A 22,680-nucleotide genomic window follows, 5' to 3' on the forward strand; every position below is an offset into this window, starting at 1 on the left:
AGGCGGTGACCCAGCGCCAATGTAGGCTCCAGGCTGTTCAAGTTTTTCCTAGGTTGGCGTGGGTCATAATGGTCAATCAAAGTCGGAGGCGCTATATTGGCTTCTGTGGGCTGGGGGTCTGGGACTGGACCAATACTAAGCATTGTGGGAAGGCGTTTCTTAATAATTTAATTGCCAAACGAATAGAGTCAAACAAGCTTTTGTATTGTTCTTTTCGATTGTTCGTACGCCTCTTCTTTCTTCTTGTTCAAATAACTTTTGTATGATACCTATTCCTCCTCCTCCCACCTGATCACCGTCCCGATTCTGTGCCAACATCAACCAACTTGACGGTACTCGTCCCATGTCTTGACATGCCATCTGCCATGTCAACTCCCTCACCTTCAAATGTCAATAAAAGAGCTGCTCATGGTTAATTACCAGACGATTACTAACAACATACCGAATTCCAACCGTAGCCCTTCGTCGATGAAAGGCTACGGTTTGTATGAACGAGGCCTCAATTGCGTTACCGAGGATTCTCAGTTGAATCCGAAGACCCACTGTCGTATCGAGATAGGATCGCGACCAGACGAGTCCTCTGTAATGTTCTCTTCCATGTAGTTGACGACTGCGGAGGGCGACTGTCCGTATACCCACTTGAAAGCATTTTCAATTATTCCAAGGTCATCATCCCCATAACTATCGTAAATGAGGAATCTCGCTGCGAAATCGTCCCGAGTCTGTTGATGTTGGATATATTGCCCAAACGTGATGTCGCAGCGTTCCCGAATTTTTCCAAAGTCTGCCATGGCCTTCAGGTAAAATCTCCCGAAAGCGAGCGCTTGGCGGCTCATCAAGTCAGCGCGCTGTATCTGTCCGAGGACATTGATGTAGGCTGCTTCAATGATAGCGTGCACCAGGTCCGAATCCGTCAAGCTTTCTAGACAGTCCAGGGTGATGCTGGCGCATATGTACAGCTTCATCGCGCAGTCCACGATGAAGGCCAAGAGGACTGTATCAGGCTTGTTGAATCTACCATGCTCGATTAGCCCCAGTGACCATAGGGTCTCTTCAGATGAAAACCATGGTGTACCGTAGGGTCCTGGTCGTGGCATGAAGGTATTGACTGAGGGTGCTTTAGGGGCGCAACATAAGGGCAGCACCGTCGTATCATCTCGGGAAGATCTCCGGAGTTGCTGATTAGAATCTCCGAATATCATGGCGTGATGACTCGCGCCTTCCTGGGCCGATTGCATGTGGAAGCTGGATTGATGTCGACCTGCGAAGATCTGACCTGGCTGAGGATCTGTGTAGAAAGACATCCTGAACGATTCTTAAGGAAAGACGACAGTACCCTTGCGATATCGGAAAGCCTTTATACATGCTATCGATGATTATCTGTTCACTTGCATCATTGGTATTATGGTTCGACTAGTGATTTTTCTTGGGGTGCATGGAGAACCTTGGTTGACGCGAGCAAGACACGCAATACTCTAAGAAGATACTGGAACATGATGGCCCTTTGTACAAATCAAGATGTGATATGAAGTATCTCCCGCGGAGTGTACATAATGATGATGAGGTGTGTTGTTGGCCAAACCCGCCCGAGGTCATGACGCGAAGACGGACGGGAATTGCGAGCTAGGTATGCCGCTAGCGCGCCAAGCAGATTATTTGTGCCATTCAATTTTCTCCGCGAAGCTCCTGCTTTTCTTTTCTTCACATATTGTCAACGGTCTCCAATAACCCTAAGGTCCTTCCTTTACGAATGGATTTGCCTTTTCCAGAGCAGACCCAGAAGAAATGCACAGCCGTTCTAATCCTGCAACTCGTCCACGTCGACTTCGGTCGGTTTTGGGGTTGCGGGTTCGCTTTAGGCCAACATACTTCGGTGCGCACCAATCTCAGGGGCCTTGTGACCCTGATGTCGACGCCGCCGTGATGAAGAGATGTAGATTTCATGGCGGAGATAATTCCCTGATGATTATTATGCGTGGCGTTGGGGCCTATATGCGTTGACCCGTCACCGGTATCTAGGTCCGCCCCCACCTACTGGTAACCATAAGCTGCATGGAGCTGGAAAAGGAACCAACCATTCGTAGTGATTGGTTTGCTGCTGAAGTTCGTTGTCGTGCGGACCTAGACTGTTGGGGTCAATGGCTACGAGTAATGCTGGAACACCCAGCTGAAAGACTCCCCGCGCCTCCACCCTGTGTCACTCCACAAGAAGCGAGATACGCAGCTTTGGATTGGCGGACAAGAGAGCGGCTGAGAAGCGGCTTCGGATTCAGCCTGAGTACGACGCCAGACCACTGGTCCCAATAACAGCATTTTCTCAACCTGTTGCTTTGATTCGGTCGTCCATGCCACACGCGGTATTCGTCGCAGCAGGGCACACTTGGCAGGTCGGCGCCGCATTTTCGCTGACTCTAACCCAGACCTATGTCTTTCTTCGGTCAGACGCCTCTGTCGGGCCTGCAGATCACTCGTGTTTCCTATGCTGTGACTCCATTGGCGACCTGCGTCCCACCGCTGCTTGTATGGCTGACAAGAGGGTCGCCTAGCAATATTACGATGCAGTCAGATCGGTAAACCGGATTGCATCCCAACGAAGTGCGCCACGAACGACAATCGCGGACCTTCCACCTACACGCTCCTGGTGCCTTCTGTGAAGCACAATCACAGGCCTACACATCTCCACTCTAACGTCTGCGGCCCGCCCCTCTTTCTACGGCATCCTACAGCTGTCATTGCTTCGAAATACAGACTTCTCGCATTTCCTGCGTCTCACGTGTGCATGTTCAGGAACGTCATGAATGCATATCATGGCCTTCAATCTTCCAGGCGTGCTTGTTCTACTTAGCCTAATCACCCAGTCGTCATCACAGCAGGATGATCCCGTCAAAGGATTCTGTCGACGATGGGGCCACTCAACGGCGCAGGTCGACTCAAGGCTATACATCGATGGCGGCATGATAGGACAAGTCCCTTTCAGGTCAAACTACTCAAGTAAGTGAAGGCTGAAGTATTGATAGACTCTGTTTCAGCTGTCTAACTATCGACCCCTAGATGATTGGCTTTTGTTCAGTGATTTGAACACTTCGACCGTCGATGCGGGAATGCCAATGCAGTCCGCATACTCAAAGCCCGGTCATATACCTACCGTTTCAGGCGGCTATACTTGGGCAGATGAAACGAACAAATGCTTCTATCAATTCGGCGGGGAATTTGCCCCAGGCACTAGCCCCATGGATGTCAGCATGTGGACCTACGATGTTCTTCTCAACCAATGGAATACTACTGAAACAATTGGCGAAAAGAATCCGCAACGAGTATCGTATGGCGCAGGAACGCAAGTCGAAAGTCGTGGGCTGGGATTTTACTTTGGCGGCTGGCTCAGCAACAAAACAACACCTGGTTGGACTGGACCCCCAATGGCTACGACCGGTCTGATGCGATTCGACATGTCTACCGGCGACTTGCAGAATACGACCGGTCCAGATGATATTGGGAGAGCTGAAGGACAACTAGTATTTCTACCTGTCTCAGATAGCGGCGTGCTTGTTTATTTCGGTGGCATCGAAGACTCGTACCGCAACGGTAGCTTTGACGCAGTAGGTGCAGATGAAACCCCAGCTAAGTCTCCTTGCTAATTAGTCGTATCAGGCAAACATGAGTGTATGTCATCGAGAGAGCTGTTATGTTTGGCACAGCTAATCCATCTAGACCATACATGTCTACGACATGGCTTCATCGAAATGGTATACACAGACTGCTTCCGGCGATATACCTGACACACGGAGGCAATTCTGTGCTGATGTCACCTGGCCTGATGACCAGTCGTCTTTCAACATGTAAGAAAATCTTTCTGGTAGTACAGCTGTAGAACATCTGAAGCCGGCTCTGGAGATCGTCGATATACAAACAAAAGAAAGGTCATCGGAGCCCAAGATTTTCCAAGATTGCTCAGAATCTAAGAGGTCGCTGGGATATGCCACGCTGCCACTGTTGCAGTATCGTCTGTAGACTTAGTGTACAAAGTGTGCTATGTTGATCGAGTTATGCTGACGCGCAACAGATACCTATATGGTGGATACGGCTTCGAAAAAGCAGCAGCGTACGACGACGTCTACATCCTATCGCTTCCATCATTCACATGGATTAAGGTCTTCAGCAGTGATGATGTTCCCTCTCAAGTTGGTCACGGCGGTTGTAGCGCAAACGTCGTCAACCATGCGCAGATGTTAGTCATAGGTGGCTGGTTTCCCCTCTACGACAAATGCGATGCACCCGAGGGACAAGGACAACACAACATGGTTCTAGGATACAACGGTGGGGACTCGAAGCTTTGGGACAAGTTTAGCCCTCAGCTAGACGACTACGTAGTACCTTCACCTATTATTGCCGCAGTTGGAGGCGGGTACGTCTTTACGGTCCATATCAAAAGTTGTCACAGCTAATAAGAACAGGCCTACCGGAGGTGCTACAAAGACTTCGCCAGCAACCTGGGGCCATCCAGATCTCGCTACATACTATACACTCAAACCTACTTTCACGGCAAGATCGGCAACTCGCTCTCTTCCCTCAGCTACAGAGTCAGCATCTGGTGGAAGCTCAAAGAAGTCAAACGTAGCAGCCATCGCTGGCGGCACAGTTGGAGGCCTGGTGGCACTAATTGTCCTTCTGTGTCTTATACTCTTCTGCTTACACCGGCGAAAGAAGTCTTTGAAGAAGAAAGAGGCCGAGACTCCATCTAGTCTCCCACCTGCTGAACTTGCCACCACGGTTCCCCATGAAATGGCCGACACAGATGCTAGCAAGTATGTTTCCATGCATGACCAGGCAGGTTCTATCGCCCTTGCTCATTATCCTGGTCATGTTCAACAACACTCACACTCCGCTAGCCACGAATACAACTCGCCCTACTCGGCTCAAGGCCCTCCCTCGTACGGTCACGCTCCCCCATACATATCTCCTGTTGAAGGCGGGCACACAGGTCGGTCACCACATGGAGAGCAATTCTTTACCGACGACGTTCGCAACTCTCCGCCAGGTCCTTGGAGCACCCAGGTTCAATATCCTCATTCTGCACTGAGCCAAGACGGCCAACATTTGTATCCCACTCCAACCACAGCACGACAGTCTCCAAGTGATGCGCCTCAACAGCAGGTTCCAATCTACTACCCACGACCCAGCGATCCATCGACGCGTGCGCAATACTCTCCACCTTTGTTCCCCGACAACCAAGGAAGTCCGACAGGGACTCAATATAGTGGCGACGAACAACCCCGCAACATCAGCACTACGCACACTCCAGCGCATTTCTATGCTCAGTCACCAACACATGGATCTCCCGGGAGAGACAATAGGAGACCCATACAGGGAAGATTTGTGGAGGAAGGACACATGTGAGATGGACACATTTGTGAGCTATTTACGAGTGTGTAGAAGGAGCATATTCGAATCCCGGTACATAGCTATCATCTCTTAGCAGTGGATAATTTGATTTCTTCAACGAAGCTGTTACAACACCCTTCTGCCAGGCTACAGCTAGAACATACGGGATCCGGAGCCAACTTCTCCAGGGAGAAGTCTAATATCCGTTAACGTATCGTGCATACGCAACTAGATTTGGATACGGTAACATCTCGGGCCATGTTCTCCTTGGAAAGAGCGCTTCGACAGCCGCCATATCTTCGCTTGTCCAGTTCACCACAAGATCGTCCCATGCGCTCTCGTCGAGGGCCTTGTCGCACTGTGCTAAGTGGAAAAGGCCGAGTGCGGAGTCGAGCTTGGTTGTTCTCCATTCGATGGGCCAGATGTCTGGGATGTCGTCTTCGTGAGCTACCGGCATATCTTCGATAGAGAGTTGATCTATGCTGGCAGCCTGCTCCTGCGTTTTTGGGAGGCGATCGGTCATTCTCAGCGATATATGGCTACTAGTATAGATACAAACAACGCAATAGCGAAGAGATCAGGGAGACAGGAATATTGCCTGTAATGTATCCCTCAAAGTCATCCAAGCCATCACAACGGACGTGTTGTAAGGCTGTGAAACTGTCAGTCTTTGATCGAACTTGCATAAGCGTGACGACAGATTTGATTACTAGGAAAAGTCTGCGGAGAATCAAATGTGAAGCTGTACAATTCTGGGTCGAGTGAGTATTGAGGTCTGACATTCATGTGGGAGTTGGGGTTTCAATACTAGCGCGTTAACACGTGTGATCGCGCTTCAGTTCCGCCGACGTTCACCTGGGCACACGTCACCCACACGTTTGGTCGAGTGCGAGGACACATGTCCTCAGCGACACCACAGCCCTCGCCGACTCGCTCATGATAACGCGAAACCCACAATGTTCAACGTGCGCTCGATTGTGCTGCTGGTAGTGTCCTACGTCGTCATTCCGCGCCTGACGTTTCTCCCCCAGAATGTGCACTCGATCCTCATCATCTTCGGGCCCTTCCTCATTCCCCGCGTCCTCGACTGGGTCAACCTCGCGCGCGCAACCGGACGAAGCGTACCGATACGGCCGACGCCCCCGAGAGTCCAGCAGGCGCTGAACTCGCTCTTCGCGAGCGCTGTCGCGTGCCTCATTCTTTCCTTGTCGCGCTTCGCACCGGACAACATATTCCTCAAGACACAGAGCCACATACGAACCGAGACGAGTGTCTTGTTTGCGCGGCTACGGCACCTCCGGCCGCTCACAGACGAGGACGATGCCTTGCGGACAAAGTTCACCTCAAGTGTGCGCAACAAACTGCTGTACCTGGCATATGGCCCGGACACGCTGTTGAACTGTGTCTGGTGCACCACCGCCAACGGAAACGACCAGCAAAACCACTTCCTATATTCGCTCCCCAAGATAGTCACGTCGCACATCTTTCAACTAGGGGTTCTTGGTCTCGCGACATCATCGCTTGTGGGAAGCGAAGGCTCGCGGTTCCGCACACACGCAACGATTGTGGGACTGCTCATGATGGTGGTGGAAGTGTGGTACATGGGCACGTACGATATCACGCTCAACAAGCGCGCACAGTATGTGCAAGACATCGATTCGGCCTACTGGCGTGTTCGGTTTCTACGCTACGTCACCTTCGCAGTGGTTGACATGGCTTTCGCATTTGTCCTCTGGGCTACAAGCACGAACCGCTGGCTCGCCAAGCCTGTTTCCATCGCCGAACGCATCGAAGCAACCACACGAACGTCCGAAGACACCTTCAACAAGATGCGCGCGCTTGCTCTGCTTACAAACTCGGTAAACCGCGATCCAGCGTTGCGAGGCGTGCGCGAAGAGTACTGGAGAACGGAGGGCAAGGTTACAGCGGAGGTCGTACAGGACGAACTTGTAACGGAACAAATCAATGCTGCAATCAGCAGAATGGACTTCAGCACGCTTGAAGGACGAGTTGGCGAGGTTGCAGATGGCATCATGAAGGGCATCGATAGTTTGAGGGCAAGCCAGACATTGGCGGCGAGTCAGGTCAGCGATCCGTCGTCATCTCCGGCATCGTGAAGTTCACTTTGCGACGGATAGAGGTGGTGGCGGGCTATGTACGGAAACCTACAGAAGTACGTGCAGGCATCGTGACGGGGCCTCGGTAGATAGCGCCATTGAAAAGACTGCAATCGGCATGGCCGTCGCAGAATATGATACCCTGTTGTTTTGAAAAGGTCACTTGAGCATTTTTTTCCCTGCGGTGAAGTTCCCCATCGCTTGTACCGCTGATTACCGAGCTACTTCGCCCTCTCCCACGAGACTCCAACTTCATGCTTCTGGAAGTTCAGTCCGACATCGCAGGTACTACGCATCATCACTCGTACTACCCCGACATTGAAACAGGCCCGATATTGCACCGCTATGTTATACAATCCCCCATCTCCATGTCCGGGGATCGGACGCGCGAACTGGTCGCGGATACTAGCGGTAGGTACAAGGATACCGCAGGCTCGGCACACACGCCCTACGCCCGCCATGCGCATCCTTAGTCCTCAGGTACGCTAACGTCACGACCCCGGCTTCGATGGCTTCTGGAAGACGCGTCTCTCGGCGTACTCTTCGACGGCAAATTGCTTGTGTGATGTCCAACCAACGAGAAAGACGTTTGATGTCATAGAAGGAAGAGGCAAATGGGCGCAATCAGTCTCCAAACTGGTTTCTCTGGAGAGAGGGTCTAAATCGGCTGCAAGTGGAACCCTTTATCTTTGCATTCTTGAAGGGAACACACTAGACCGCCGCCGTAATCCGCAGGCGGCTGGGCAGACATTACATCGATGGATCGTTCGGGTAGGTGGGTTTGCTCCCGCGCGTGTGATAGGGACGCGTGTGACTCTTGACCGAATTTTTTCAAGGCCTTTGTATAAGAACACGTCAGGGCACCCGTCTTCTCATTCCACATTGAACTACTTACTTCCCCTACCCTGCAGAAGCAATCGTAGATTCTGTGTCTACCCGTTGCTATCTCAATTGCCAGCTTAACGACTACCTTATCTCACACACAGCAATCATGGCACCCAGCGCCGTCACACCCCCGAACCATATCGAGACTGTTACCGAACTCACCCAGGACGGCATCAAATCTGCGCTTCTCAAGAACGCCCCAGCACAAATCGACTCTGCATCGCTCACAAACTCCATCACTGCCACACCACCAAACGAGCCCGCAAGCAAAAGCCAAGATGTCGTCGACGCACCTCTCGCTGAACTCGATGCCTCCAAGGTTTCTTGCACATACACCAGCACCCCGCGCTCCGTCCCCGCTGTAGGCTCAGCAGAGATGGCCAGCCAGAAGGTCTGCACCGACCACATGGTGCAAGCTCAATGGAATGTCGAGTCCGGCTGGGCAGCACCTGAGCTGAAGCCCTACGGCCCGCTGTCTCTCGCGCCCACAGCCTCATGCCTGCACTACGCAACCGAATGTTTTGAAGGCATGAAGCTATACCGCGGATACGACGGCAAACTTCGTCTTTTCCGCCCAGACCTGAACTGCCGCCGCATGCTCATGTCCACAAACCGTATCGCTCTCCCCGCATTCGACCCTGAGGAACTCCTCAAGCTCATTGTCAAGCTTTGTGCCACCGATGGTGCCAAATGGCTCCCCAAGGACCGACCAGGACAGTTCCTCTACATTCGTCCCACCATGATTGCTTCCGACCCCGCTCTCGGTGTTGAGCGACCGAAAGAGGCTCTTCTGTTCGTCATCCTATGCTGCTTCGCACCCATGGGCGACATGAGTGGTGGTATCAAGTTGCTCGCCTCCCAAGACGACATGTGCCGTGCATGGCCCGGTGGTTTCGGCTACGCCAAAGTTGGTGCCAACTACGGTCCCTCGCTGGTTGCCCAAGGCGAAGCGAGAAAGCGGGGATACCACCAGATCCTCTGGCTCTTCGGCGACGACTGCACCATCACCGAGGCAGGCGCGAGCAACTTCTTCGTCGTGTGGAAGACCAAGGAAGGAAAGCTACAGCTTGTCACTGCCGACCTCAACGAGCGTATTGTCTTGGACGGTGTCACAAGGAGGTCTATCCTAGAACTCGCCCGCTCAAGACTCACTTCCTCCTCCCCTTCAGCCGATTTGGAGACTCTCGAGGTTGTTGAGCGCAAGTTCAACGTCTTTGAGATTGAGGAGGCGGCCAAGGAAGGCCGTCTTGTTGAGGCTTTCGCGGCTGGTACTGCGTGGTTCGTCGCTCCTATTAGCCAGATCCACTTCCGAGGAAAGGATATCGAGGTCCCTATGGTCAAGGGCGACTCTGGCGCGTACGCGAGCTACTTCAAGAACTCCCTCAAGGGCATCATGTGGGGCAGCGACGGTATGGAGGGACACGAGTGGGGCCGTGTTGTCGACGAGGAGTAGATGTGTTGACACAAGTGGTGTTGGAGTTGCATGTGCATGGAACAATGGCGTTTGGTTTCTTTCGGTGGTCAGCCATATCTTTTCGGTATTGGGCAAAAGCGAGGAGCATAGGAACTGTTTAGTTGTACGTGCGTGTCATTTCCTTGCACTAAGGGTTGGTGAGAATATAGAGCCTAAATGATCAATCCATATTCAATTTTACCAGACACTACCTACATCATACTCACTATTTCAAGCCTGTCATTCGCATCACAATTTCCTGTACTAGTCATCAAGTATAGACCCATCTCTTAGTACCAAGATAGAAAAGAATCGACTACCAGGACAATAAGACAAACATCACAGCACACATCACTCACGCACGCAGCTCAATATATCCAGCCAATCGCCAACACTTCGTATCCCCGATTAAAGATTATCCTATTCACAACTACACGAACCACAAGTCCATCTCTCAAACATGCTACTCTACAACAGACCAGCGAACATGGCAACAATGGCCGCACCGGCAGGTACACCGAAAGAGCTACCGGCACCCTCGAAGCTGCTGGCAGTCGCGCTGGGCGCAGACTCGGACTCGGATCCAGTGCCAGTAGCGCTGGTCATGGCGCTGGTAGCGCTAGCAGCAGCGTGGGATTGTGTGGCAGCGACGCTGGCAACGGAAGCCATGGAGGAGGAAGCAGCGGCGCGGAGAGGCTCGGCGGCACCGCAGTAGGAGGTTACGGTGTTCTGGACGGGAGGCTTCTCGAGGGAGTCTAGTAATGGGTTAGATCGTCTGTTGGCTCTTTTCTTGTCTAGTGTATGGACTTACCAGGGCAGTTGTTGTAGCAGACGAGAACATCACGGTAGACGTCGCAGAGGCAGATGAAGTCGTTGCCGTTCTTGTTGCAGTCGTCGATACGACCTTGGTAGCCCTGGACACAGGTGTCGACAATGTTCTGGGCGTCGCACTTGTCCTGCGCAGCAACGAAGCTGGCAGTGGCGGCAAAGGCAATAGCGGTGATGAAACGCATCTTGAGATTCGACGATTGGATTCGGAAGGGTGAAGTAGGTATAGATATCGAGGAAGTCGGTTCAAATTAAAAGGATATTAAGCTGTAAAACCGTTGATGCCCAAAGCGAATGGTGGGTATCGTAGTCTGGGTAGTGAATATCACCGAGAAAGGTAGGAGGACGGATAGACTTCGAGGAGTGCGACGACGAGAAGAAGAAGAGGAAGAGAAGAGACAGCGACGACAGGGGAGTAAAGAAAGGCCATGATTTAAACTTTCCACCCCTCGGGAAACCCGCAATCCCTAATCCCCTCTTGTCAAACACCAAACAAAACCAATAACCTTAATCCCCTTTCCCCGGAAGTACCAAGACTGAGAGTCAAGGCCAAAATAAAAAAGCATCAGTGCTTCCCCTTGCCGCGCATCTGCTCAAGACACGGGGCTAACGCCGTGTCGCTTAGTGTGTGCCAGGCTCGGAAGATAATAGCGGAAGAGACGTGGTTTAGCGCGCCGGACGCTGTCTCCTCCCTCCTAAAACTAAAATTAGGGATTTCAATGCACCAAGAGCGTATTTTTTGCCTCTTGACTGCTGTATCCACTATTGTTTCCTTCGCCGCTCGAGGAGAGGTGGGTAGGACGCAGCTGAGCTGGCACATGCAAGCACAGCAGTGCCCGGCAACCTGCGTGGGCGTGTGGTGGTGCAAGGAGTGAAGACGACGCCGGAGGAAAGCCACGACAGAAGCAGCTTGCATTTCGCTTGTCGAAGCTACCCGAGTCAGGATGTTAATTGGCCAGCGGGCATGATGAACGCCAGGGTGCTGGTCACTTCACGAACCAGCGACGGGGATCAAAGCCGTTGCAAAGGGGATGGGCGCCAAGAAGAGGCTATAATACGGCCGCCGGAACTGCGCCCCTTGCTCTATGGCTCGATGCTTGCAGCTAGCTAACGATCTATGGCGCATCTCCGGACTTCGCGAGATCTTAACATGGGCAACTATACATCGTAAACCCACATCTCATGACATGATGCTATGCATTCCGTGCCCATAACTCGGTTTCTGCCGAACACGCTGCGGTTCTTCGTTGTATGCTAGCGTCAATGGAATTGTCATCCAACAAACAGCCTCATCGTGGTGACTGATCGGCAAGCACGGGCGTTCGCTCCCCAAATCTCGCTATCCATACGCTTGAGGCCCGTGGCTGGCACATGTAGATGAGTTCCCGATGATTTTGGAAATTACATTGAAAGATCATGTGCCGTGCCGCGGTGGACTGATATATGTTCCTCCGGATTACCTCCACGAAAGGCCATCAGACTGCTCAGATTCATGTGAACGATATCATGTCACCAAAAAAGTATGAACTGAAACCTAGCACTCACCAATTCAACATACATCAGACATATCAAAATATCACGTGGACTCCTTTCATACCTCATCATCTTCGATTGACGCAGCGCTCATATAAGAAAAGCGCTATCCTACTTCCAATTCTCTCAACCCCAAAACGCCACATGCGCACGTGCAAGCAATGCAAATATGTCCCACGCATACACTGGAGGTGAGCCAGATTAGAGACAAGTTCTGAAAACCAAGTATCATATACCATCCCAAGGAGCGTGCTCTCGCCATATACTAATGATGCTCCTTCCCGTTCGCAGATTTTGTACAAGGACGACAACGCCATGTAGTAGTCTTCCACACTTCCTCGACCGCAACTGCAGTCAACGCGCATGGCTTCTCCTGGACAGCAATGTGTTTATTCTTGTCCGAAACCGACGGTTTCCTCAACAGCAATTGTAAGTTTCTGGTTGAGTGCTTCGAACGTTTTGTACGGTGGTAAATCAAGACGGTTGAAACTGAGCACTTTGTTAGTAATTGACGCGCGTATTGACTTGGATGGGTATCATACCATGTATGTGATTTTGGCAATTGGTTGGGCTCACCAGCCTTCTCGATCGTGAATCTTCTCGGTCCATCACTACCCTGCAGATCCTTGAATCCGTTGACGGGGATACGTGATGTACCAGTAGCAAATTGTAGGAGACGGGACTTCTGCTCAGCGTCCCAACTGCGAATGCACTTCCAGAAGTTCTGGATGACCTCGTCGTTCTCGGTGTAGCCACGGTAATCGGTGTGCTTCTTCCAGTCATCGACATCGATATCCGCAATACCACCGATGAGCAGTTCGAGCTCACGTTCGTCAAAGACGTTCACAAGATCCGCAGGGATGAGTTCATGGAATCCGGTGATAAAAGCCTGGAATTGCTCTTCAACTCGTTTCTGAATGCGCCATTCGGTAATGAGCCTAAGCGGTTAGCACGACTCTGGAACAGTGCAAGATCAGGGTTACATACTCAACGTATTCGTGTTTGTTCTCGTTAGTCACCTCGATGTCATCACCTCCGGGCTTCAGCTCAATGCTGACGGTTTCACCGAAACGTTCGTCGTCCGTTGCAAAGGTCAGCTCTAAAGCGTCTGTGATATCATTGTTCCTACTGTTGTTAGCTCATGTCAACTTGAAACCAGATACTCAACTTACAGCATCCATTCCAAGTTGCGATGGAAGTCCGCATCGACACCCTCCATGTCCTGGAGGGCGACCTTCTTCCTCAAGATCATCTTGTAGAAAGCTCCAATGAAGAAGGCATCCAAGAAACGGCGGTGGAAAATGGCCAGACCAACAACACGACCAATGAACTTGAAATAGTTCAAATGTTCGGGGTTGATGCCGGAATGAGGGTTGATCTGAAGAGTGTAGTTGTCGTGCGCAGAGTATTCGAACAAGCAGTAGAAGGGGTTAAACATCTCGTGGGACAGTAGGAAGAAGAATTCTCGAGAAAGACCTCCGTAATCCAGACCATCTTCACCGTCGAACTTGATCATTAGTCGCTTCTTGAGATCGGCAGCACTCTGGCGCATAATCTCGTGGTACGAGTCTTCGAAAATATGCGTTCGGCGCACCTTGACGTGACATTGGCCACTGACAATGCGCAGTGCAGGTTGCGATCTGAAGTAGATGAGCTTGCGACGGAAGTCGCGCTTATACTGAGGTACATTCTGGTCCAACGAGGAAGGCAATCTCGGATCGTCCCACGTGGTGGTCTTCGTGTTGTGGTCCACAAAGTAAACTCTGGCCGTGTTGGTGAGGCGCATTTCCCATCCAGATGGTAGTGGTCCAAGTTGAGAGACGGGCTGTTGTTGGATTGTGCTTCCGTTCGCGGCCTGACCACCGTACATCCTAATGTACTGTTGTCGGCGCGGATCCACCCATGTTGTCGTTCGCGTGTTGTGATCAACAAAGTATGGCCGGCCCTCGGGGGTATGCCGCTGCTCCCAACCAGACGGGAGCTCTCCTGTTCCAGCAGTAGTCGCTCCAGTCGCCATCATGCTTGCAGCGTTGGCTGAGCCAGCGGGCGGCGATGGCTGGCGCTCGGTGAGGGTAGGTGAGTTGGCTCCCGTTCGATCTTCGGGCAACATGCGGTTCTGATGTCGCATGCGCTCCTGTTGAGTCTGCGCAGCTACATCTCGGCGCTGGTCTGCTTCGTTGAAGCCTGCGCCTGGCCTGATCCAGGTGGTCTGCCTGGTGTTGTGGTCGACGTAGTAGGTTCGCCCTAGGTGGTCCTCACGGCGCTCCCAGCCATTCGGTAGTCTTCCTTGCGCATCCTCAAAGGCGCTATATGCACCGCCGCTGTTGCGAGCGGGGTTTGCTCCATTTGGTGCGGGACCAGGTCCAGCAGGCGGGCCGGTTGGCGTGCCTGCTGGAGGCGCTTGACTGAGACGCTGGGCAGCGGGTTGGCCTGCGACTGATGGTCGTTGCTGGCCGGGATATACATCAGGAGGGTGGAGGTTCGTCGTCGATTGTTGTGGAGTTGGCACAGCGCCAGCAGGAGCCCCGTTTACGGATGGGTGCGGGGATGCGGTCGGGCGGGTGGCGTTCTGGCCGCCTTGGCTGATGGGCGCGGTGAGGTTAGTGGAGAGGTTGAGGATAAGCTTGCCGTGGACGACCATGTTGTCGTTGGACTTTTTGAGATCGCGCGTGAGCATCTCTGAGGGTTTGTTAGCATATGGCGCAGGAGCGGCATGGATCAGGCCTACCATCCCCGCCCGCGTCGAGGTCTATCACCGACCCTATGCGGACATTGATGACGCCCAGGAAGCCCTGGTCCTTCTTCTTGAACTTCTTCTGGTCAAAGATCTGAACCGCGAGGACGCTCTCTTCGTTCACTTTCCTGTGTCGTGTGTTAGCGTCATGCGAAAGCGTGGGAGGCGAGGGGCGGGCCCGGGGCAGCGTACATGTCGAAGCTCTCGTTCCAGTAGGGGTTCAGCGTCTTCTTGATGACGCTCGTGGTGCGCGTCTGCTCGCCATTGATCGTGGCCACGGCGAAGGGGTCCGGAAATCCTGCAGCACATGCATGAGCGACGTGACGCCATGGGCCTGGCTGGGGGCATACATACGGAACACATCGCGCTTGTAGAGCCCATCGGCGGCGATGACTGCAGCGTGTCAGTGTCGTCTCGGGGGTCACGGGAGGTCAGACGTACTGGTGATGCGCAGGTTGGGCTGGCCGGCGCCGTCCATGATGCGCGGATATGCAGCGCAACAGCAGGGCGCGCAGGTGCGGGAGAAGGGGAGCTGGAGGCGGCGGTCGAGGGGCGGCTCTCAGAGCTCGCGGTGGTATGGGGGGCCTCTTCGCGGAGGGCCGTCGTGGTGGTGATGTATGGCGTCTCTGGGCTGCGGCGGAGCGACGAGGGTGCTGCAGTACAGGTACTGGAGGAGGCTGTGCGGTGCCAGGGCGGCCGTGCGCAGTCTACAAAGGCAAATGCGGCGGGCGTTCACGGTCCTGCCCGAAGAGCTCCCGGCCTGCGATGGCAGCTGCTTATACAATCCTTTGCAATCGCTGCCAGTCGCTATCCCGCCTCTGTCTCTGCTGTCCAGGCCCGGCGGCTAGGGCGTTGAGCGCTGCGGCGTGAACGATGCGATTGCGCGAGGATGCCTTGTGCTGCCTTGGCGCTTGCCCCGCCTGGTTGGAGACCGATGCGAACTGCTGACAACTGGAGCCGAACCAACTCGTGATATATGCTTTCCACGGGGAATTGGGTTCAGAATAGTAGCAACAAGAGTCCTGGCAGGTGTACTCCTTGTCTGGATGGCGAACGCGTGTCTGTCAGGATTGCGTTTGCCCACGAGACGCATGGCATCGATGATGTCAAACCCGCCCGACCTCCCTGTCACCGCCCGCTAGCATATCCATGGACCGAAATAACAGCGTAACCCTCGACCACATCTCTGCTGCCGCACATGGTGCTGGAACCGTCTCCAGTCCCATCTACGTTTTCTTGGTCTTGCCAGTACATGTTTCGAGCTTCTGGGCGCTCGCTGCGACGCCTCAGCTGCACCCCATCACCCGACCTCGCCTCAAACACACTGTAAACCACCAGTCAAACACCAAGACTATCATTCGTCTAGACGCGAGCCACATGCAAGGCCACACATTCCTGGGTAAACGGCACCGCCACAGCTCAGATCACGTCCCGCCTGTTCCGTATTGCCGTATCTTCAGGCCGAGTGGGGACTGCCGTCAGTTCACTGTAATGCTGCACCGCCACATGTGACCATCTCAGTATCGAGTTTCAGAATGAACTTTTTTCGCTGTACACCTAATCTAGTGCGAACCATCCACCTGCTCCAATGCATCCATATGCTGAAATCTAATCTCTATCACGCCAAACTCCACGCTCATCGTCTTACTCTCTAAAACTATCCCCAATCTCAATCTTCTGCATACCCAGCAGCGCCCGTAGTTTGAGGTACGTCTCGTATCCACTCAATTGCATTTCGACTCGCATGTGTCTCGTCCACGCGCCCAGCCAGCTAAGGAAGTTGCTCGGCCAAAGCACGCTGCCGTTGAGGTTGTCCAGACTCTCTTCGTAAACCGTACGACTAGCATACCGGGCTAGAATGAGAAAAGTGCGCATGGGGCCTTGGCGTGTATGAAGACCTTCGTCCAAAGAGCGCGCTTGAGGAATAGTCAGTATCGAGGTCTGATGGAGAATAGTGGCACGACTTACTCAGATCGTTCGTCTTCAAAATCAACAGAATCACCCTCGGAACCTGTCCAAGCAGCTCAATCAGGCTCTCAATCAACCCGTCTCCCAAAGCATCTCCGATGACTTTCTTTTCTTCACTTGTCCTGCTCGTCATCACGCCACCTGTGCCACTCTCCTTCTTCGCCAGCACGGTATAGTCTCTTCCTGTGATTGCCGACGCGAATAGAGGGAAATGCTCTTCTTTGATCCCTGCTACCTCATAGGCGTACTTGCGCATACCAGCTTCGTCAGCGTCCAAGACGGCGAGCCAAAGCTTTGCGTAGTTGCGTCGCAGGGGCAAGGGAATGTCGCGATAGAGACCGTGATCGTATAGTATAACATCGAAATTGGACTTGCCTCCGCGAGCGGGGTTGTGTCGAATGGCGATGTTTCCACCGTGAGGGTCGCAATGAAGTGGTGCATCTCTGCCAAAGATCATCTCGTTGAATATCCGAGCCAAGGCTGCCGACACTTCATCTCTATCAATGCCGTGTTCGTCCAAGCTCTTGAGGTCGTCTGTCCGGAATCCAGATACGTATTCCATGACAAGCAGTCGGCGCTTGGCCCAGAGAACTTTAGGTATGACGACGGGCACATCGCGGACGTGGGAGAAGTACTCACGTGCGCGCATAGCGTTCTTCCCTTCAAGGGCGAAGTCGAGTTCTTGTGGGAGAGAGAGTTGCATTTCGTCGGATAGCCAGGTCAAATCGTATTCGGGAAACCAGCGCTTAAGCGTGGTGAAGGAGAAGCTTGTCAAGGCGAGGTCGAGTTTGGCCCATTCGTCCAGCGCAGGATGTTGTACCTTGACGGCAACCTTCTGGCCAGTCTCACGGACTGTTGCGCGGTGCACTTGAGCCAGCGAGGCCGCGCCTATAGGCCGTTCCTCGAACTCTGAGAAGAAGTCTGAGAGTTCCAGACCTGTGTCTCGCCGGCACATGTCCTGTATGGATTCGAAGGAGGATATCGGGCATTGGTCTTGTAGCGGTATAAAGGTATCGCACCATTCGTTCGGCAAGAGGTAGTTCATGCTGCTCAGATGTTGTCCCAGCTTTATGAAGATGGAGCCGTTCTTCTCGAGCGTGCGGAGGGTACGTTTGGCGCATCGGAGGTGGCAGGCTTTGAGTTGCTCGTTGTAGTCGGGCTCATCGTCACGCTTGAGTATGTCGCGATAGCTGTGGGAACAGGTATATTAGCTATCGAGTGTTCAATTGGATCGCACCAGGCACATACTCTCTTATGTTGAGTACCAGCGTCGCAACCACCCTGTAGCTGCGCTGCGCTGCCACATAGGCGTGTTTAGCATCGTCGTTTACTGTGACGATAGCTGCGCCGATTGCGACTCCCCCTCCAGTTATCAGCAGTCGTCTCCTTCTCTTGCTGCCCTTTGAGCCCCTCCCCGCAGCTTTGGCCGTGGCATTGGCTGCCTCATTGGCCTGGCTTGCAAATGTCCTCTGCGCTCCAAGGCGGGTCGAGAATGCATTGTACCCGGCCGACGTGTTTCGCTGTTGCCATAGGCCTTGTCGCTGCGGCGTCGTGTGTCGTTGGGACCGTATACAAGCTCGGCAAGTCCACGTCCTTCGGAGGAGCGGACTAGTAAGGGCGCTCAGAGTCGACATTATGTGTATACCATGGTCGGCAGGGTCCAGGCACTGCAGAGAGTAGGGCGCTCAGACAGAGATGCGAAAGCGAACGACAAGCGGCAACAGACCATGCGCTTCTAGCCACAAATGTCGTCGTTCGACATTTTTCGATGGAGGCGTCGCGCGAATCGGAACTCGGACGCCACACCCTTGTCGGTTTGCGGCGACCATCGACACTGCCGAGCCCCATCACATGCTAAACCACCTTGCCCCGACACAATACTGCTTGAACAATCTCAATTGCATACCGAATGTGCTAACATGACGCGCGCCTTTAACACATATTCGGCATCCGCAACCAGCTGCACTGGATAAGAGACGCCGTCTAACAGCTACTACTTGTTAATGAAAGCATCATGACACCCTTCCCTCTACTGGTATAGTAATTCCCCCGCGAGATATCCAGTCTATTGCGCAACGCCTGAACTGCATCACCATTATCCGTTCACCCATGTACCCACAACCGATCCATCAAACTGACCATCATTCCGCACCTCTGTCTACATGTCGACCGTTTCGTTGAAGCAGAGTACGCCGTTGCCCTTGAGATAGCCATCGACTCCGTCGGGTGTGTTCTGTCGACGCGGATTTGCCACATGAAGGCTCGCGGGTTGGGCAGCATCTTCGGCTGGGGAATCGGTGATGTCCGTGACGAGGACCAGACCGGCTGTTTTGATCGATTCGATCAGAGCAGGAGCGAGTGACTAGTCATTGTTAGAACCAGGGAACTGCGTATTGAGTCGTACTTCTCTCACCAGTAAACGTGAACTGCAAATCAGGCCCATGAAGTTGTTGTCTCTAGCAATCTGCACAGCCTCCTTTACAGACGTTGTCGTGCGGCCGCTGCTTTGAATGATGTTTGTATTTCCAGAAGGCGACTGCGAAGTATCGGCTCCGAGCTCGTTGCAGAGGAGAACTGGATCTATCTCAATTTTAGCATCTGTTGCATTCATTGTTCTATGATTGAACTCACAGTTGGGCTGCTTCCAGTTGATGACCGTGCATATGTCCTGATTGAAGGAGCTGAACAGCACACTTCTCAGTGTCCCGTCTATCTCGCCCGCGCCTTGCTCCCTCAATTGACGCGCGTGTTCAAAGACTACAGATAAGATCTTGTCTGCGAAAGTGTTCATATCGTGCGTGGGGCCGAGTTTGAGGCGTTCTTCTTCGAGCCGGGATGGGAAGAGAACGTGCAGCTCCACATGAATGTGGGCCGGAAGTGCCGACAAGGCATCTTTCAGCGTAATGAACGAAGACGCCATGATTTGATAGATATTTGGTATGTTGATCGAACCATTGTTGCCGAGTTCCGCAGCAAGCTGGTCTGCAGCCGTGGTTGTTTGCGCGACGCCGATCGCAGCGAATTGCGCATATGTAAGGATGTTGACCGGAACTTCTAGCCCGTGATGATTGACCTTCCATCTCGGATGTAGCACCGGTATGCCATCTGCAGTCAGTTGGACGAACAGGCGTACGTATTCACCAGACAGGCTGGACCCGGTGATGAGTGTATGAGGCTGTGAATCTAGTTGACTAGTAGCCTTCCAGTAGGTTGCAAAGTGTGTAATCTCGAGCGGGATTCCGTGGAACGGCTTGACCACTTGGAAGTCGAAGGTGACTCTGCCAATGGCTCGCAGTCTTGGATCAAACAGTTCGAGATGCCATCGGCCCGTGCTTTTCGAACGCTCCGTAAATACCTTTGAAGAAGCCACACTGCGAGCGATAACCTTTGATCCTATTGTAGGGTACACGTCGAAGTCGATAGAGAAGGTATCGAGATTCTCGATCTGGAAAGAGATGACCTTGAACTCATCTTGTATGGGTAGCAGGATATTGCGTGGTATGAGATCAGAGCTCTTCGAAGAGATGGTAAGCCTTGCAGCAGGGTACTTCGACTCGTCATAAAATCGAATGGCATCTTTGCCCACCTTCTCGAAGTTGATGACTACGAACGTCTTTGTGTCTAGGAAGTTGTGGCCATATCTTCGGAAGGGTATGATCGGTGGTGGTAGGATGAACTCGGGAATGCCGTCAGGATCGCCTTCGATATCCATGGCTGTAGGCATTGAGCTGGACAGCTGAGAGGATATTTGAGGCGAGGCCTGTTTCTGTGTCATGAGCCCAACACCGCGTCCAACAGAAGCAAGTAGCTGCATGCACTCTAGATGTCCTTCCCATGTTGCGTAGTACATGGCGGAAAGACCCTTCTCATCCACAATGTCTACGTCGACTTGACATTGGAGTAGCGTCTTAAGACACTCTACATGACCCTCGCTCGCAGCGTGAAAGAGGGGCGTCCATTGATAGAGTTTGTCTGGCTGGTCGAGGTCGGCGCCGTATTTTCGTAGCATTAGCAAGGCTTCTGGTGTCTTTCCCGATCGTGCCACCAAGTGTTGAGGGAACAGTCCTTCCGCGTCCGAAAGCATTTCTGCTGACCTTTGTAGAAGGAGTTCCAGGATCTCTAGCGATGCATATTGGCATGCGAGATTGAGCGGCACATGCTCTCCAGGACCCAGACGTGTAAGATCAGCACCTCGCGAAAGGAGTATCTCCACGCAAGCGAGCTTTGAGTGCACAATGGCATGTATCAGGGGCGTGAAGCTGTCCTGATCACGGAAGTTCACTGTCTCTGGAGCAGCGTTTATGAGTTCCTGCACCAACTCCACGTACCCGTGCATACACGCGTAATGCAATGGTATCCTGCCGTACACGTCCGTCGCGTGCACATCCACGTTACTCGACAGGCCAAGTTTGAGTACTTCAATCCTTCCGCTGATGGCCGACTTATGGAGACAATTTCGCTCGTTGATCTCATCCTCTTGTTGGAGATTTACCAGATTCGAATCGAGCAAAATCCGCAATGCAGACTCTGGCGCTTCGGCAACGGTGCTGAGAAACGCTCTAGAGATGTGGTCGCTTGCATCGGGGAGGGTCGACAGACGAGCGAGGCACTCTTCTATCTTGCCTTGGTTCGCGGTGTTGATGGCTTGCACAAATTGGTTGTCGAGCTCGAGTTTCGCCTCGAAAGCAGGTTCGGAGACGCGCGGTTCGGCTGTGGGATGAGGGGCCTGTACTCCTTCGCCTTCAGCCCATCCTGAGAAATCAAGGAGTGCCTGGGTTGCTTGGTCGGACAGCGTGCTGATGACTTCTCGATTGAAGCATGGTTGGACTTCGACGGCGCGCGCGAGGTAAAGCTGCTTTTCCCTTGACTGGTATGGAGTCAGCCAATGTCGGTGATGCGCAGGTGATGGTAACGGACTTTGGATGTTTTGTCCCACTAGGTAATGTTAGCAGGCTGTTGACGACAGAGGGTGGGTGCATCAAACCTTCTTGAGGATCTTGGAGAAGGCTGTTTCGTTCACTTCCACAAATTGCTAAGTCAGGTTAGTGGGGGCAGCCCCGAGTGTGTGCGGACCAATCACCTCAAGTTTGTTAAGATCCATGCTAAACTGCTTTAGCCCCTCCTCGAGGGCAACATATCGCGAGGATGTCTTGGAAACAGACTGCGGGTGTTGTTGCATGACTCTCTTCTTATCGAGAAGCGTGGTCAAGCGCAGACGCAACTGCGACACAGGTGAGCGCTGAGCACCCCACATACAATGAGTAGAACATACCTCTGCCTCTTTCTGTAGGTAGAATGTGTTGACCTTTTCGAGCTCGCGTTCCTGCGCATCAAGTAAGAACCTATGTATATGTCGCTGGCACGAAGACCTACCACCCGGAAGAAGAACGTGGCCTTGTTTGCCTGCAAAGACGATTGCGGATCCAGGGATTCATGTTGAAAACCCTCGCTCTGTGGAGGTATCACTGGTGTAGCGCTAAGTTTCTTGATGAGCTACGGAATTCATGATCAGTGAAGCCTCGATAGCAGGGAAAGCATAAGGACCTTCTTGAGTGCTTTGTAGTCGACAAAGCTGGCGGCGTATTCTGGAATTTCCAGTTGCCGTTTCTGGATGTGCTTTCCGAACTTCCTGGAAAAGCGTGCTGAGTCAGTAGTGTCTTCTTTGGAAGCAAGACTCGTCGATGAGGCTGTCTTTTTCAAAACCACCAGTGGGCGGGGTTGAAGGGTCTCCATATGATGGGGAGACGTACATGATGCTAGTAGCAAGAAGAAACTCAAAAGTG

The 22,680-nt window shown here is 52.8% G+C and overlaps 8 protein-coding genes across 8 annotated transcripts; 3 read left to right on the plus strand and 5 right to left on the minus strand.

Moving 5' to 3' along the window:
- Positions 1–521: 521 nt before the first annotated feature.
- Positions 522–1,097, minus strand: J4E92_001900 (uncharacterized protein; the record flags this gene model as incomplete). Its single annotated transcript, XM_051493307.1, has 1 exon — positions 522–1,097. One exon carries the CDS (start codon positions 1,095–1,097, stop codon positions 522–524), a length of 576 nt encoding a protein of 191 aa, XP_051356538.1.
- A 2,133-nt stretch (positions 1,098–3,230) lies between these two features.
- J4E92_001901 (uncharacterized protein) lies at positions 3,231–4,442 on the plus strand (the record flags this gene model as incomplete). The annotated part of the gene is made up of 4 exons (XM_051493308.1): positions 3,231–3,596; positions 3,649–3,660; positions 3,709–3,836; positions 4,061–4,442. 4 exons carry the CDS (start codon positions 3,231–3,233, stop codon positions 4,440–4,442), a joined length of 888 nt encoding a protein of 295 aa, XP_051356539.1.
- A 1,893-nt stretch (positions 4,443–6,335) lies between these two features.
- J4E92_001902 (uncharacterized protein) lies at positions 6,336–7,496 on the plus strand (the record flags this gene model as incomplete). The annotated part of the gene is made up of 1 exon (XM_051493309.1): positions 6,336–7,496. The coding sequence occupies one exon, from the start codon at positions 6,336–6,338 to the stop codon at positions 7,494–7,496; it is 1,161 nt and encodes a 386-aa protein (XP_051356540.1).
- A 991-nt stretch (positions 7,497–8,487) lies between these two features.
- J4E92_001903 (uncharacterized protein) lies at positions 8,488–9,834 on the plus strand (the record flags this gene model as incomplete). The annotated part of the gene is made up of 1 exon (XM_051493310.1): positions 8,488–9,834. The coding sequence occupies one exon, from the start codon at positions 8,488–8,490 to the stop codon at positions 9,832–9,834; it is 1,347 nt and encodes a 448-aa protein (XP_051356541.1).
- Positions 9,835–10,302: 468 nt separating this feature from the next.
- J4E92_001904 (uncharacterized protein) lies at positions 10,303–10,847 on the minus strand (the record flags this gene model as incomplete). Its single annotated transcript, XM_051493311.1, has 2 exons — positions 10,303–10,589; positions 10,646–10,847. The coding sequence occupies 2 exons, from the start codon at positions 10,845–10,847 to the stop codon at positions 10,303–10,305; spliced, it is 489 nt and encodes a 162-aa protein (XP_051356542.1).
- Positions 10,848–12,584: 1,737 nt separating this feature from the next.
- Positions 12,585–15,407, minus strand: J4E92_001905 (uncharacterized protein; the record flags this gene model as incomplete). The annotated part of the gene is made up of 8 exons (XM_051493312.1): positions 12,585–12,684; positions 12,738–13,133; positions 13,183–13,320; positions 13,368–14,874; positions 14,924–15,057; positions 15,122–15,227; positions 15,284–15,322; positions 15,371–15,407. 8 exons carry the CDS (start codon positions 15,405–15,407, stop codon positions 12,585–12,587), a joined length of 2,457 nt encoding a protein of 818 aa, XP_051356543.1.
- Positions 15,408–16,573: 1,166 nt separating this feature from the next.
- Positions 16,574–18,531, minus strand: J4E92_001906 (uncharacterized protein; the record flags this gene model as incomplete). Its single annotated transcript, XM_051493313.1, has 3 exons — positions 16,574–16,845; positions 16,898–18,087; positions 18,146–18,531. 3 exons carry the CDS (start codon positions 18,529–18,531, stop codon positions 16,574–16,576), a joined length of 1,848 nt encoding a protein of 615 aa, XP_051356544.1.
- Positions 18,532–19,055: 524 nt separating this feature from the next.
- Positions 19,056–22,630, minus strand: J4E92_001907 (uncharacterized protein; the record flags this gene model as incomplete). Its single annotated transcript, XM_051493314.1, has 9 exons — positions 19,056–19,259; positions 19,311–19,477; positions 19,529–21,764; positions 21,815–21,832; positions 21,882–21,929; positions 21,978–22,118; positions 22,170–22,220; positions 22,271–22,390; positions 22,442–22,630. The coding sequence occupies 9 exons, from the start codon at positions 22,628–22,630 to the stop codon at positions 19,056–19,058; spliced, it is 3,174 nt and encodes a 1,057-aa protein (XP_051356545.1).
- Between the last annotated feature and the right edge of the window lie 50 nt (positions 22,631–22,680).

Source organism: Alternaria infectoria (assembly GCF_024043175.1).
Source record: "Alternaria infectoria strain BMP 0036 chromosome Unknown scaffold_2, whole genome shotgun sequence".
Lineage (NCBI taxonomy): Eukaryota > Fungi > Ascomycota > Dothideomycetes > Pleosporales > Pleosporaceae > Alternaria > Alternaria infectoria.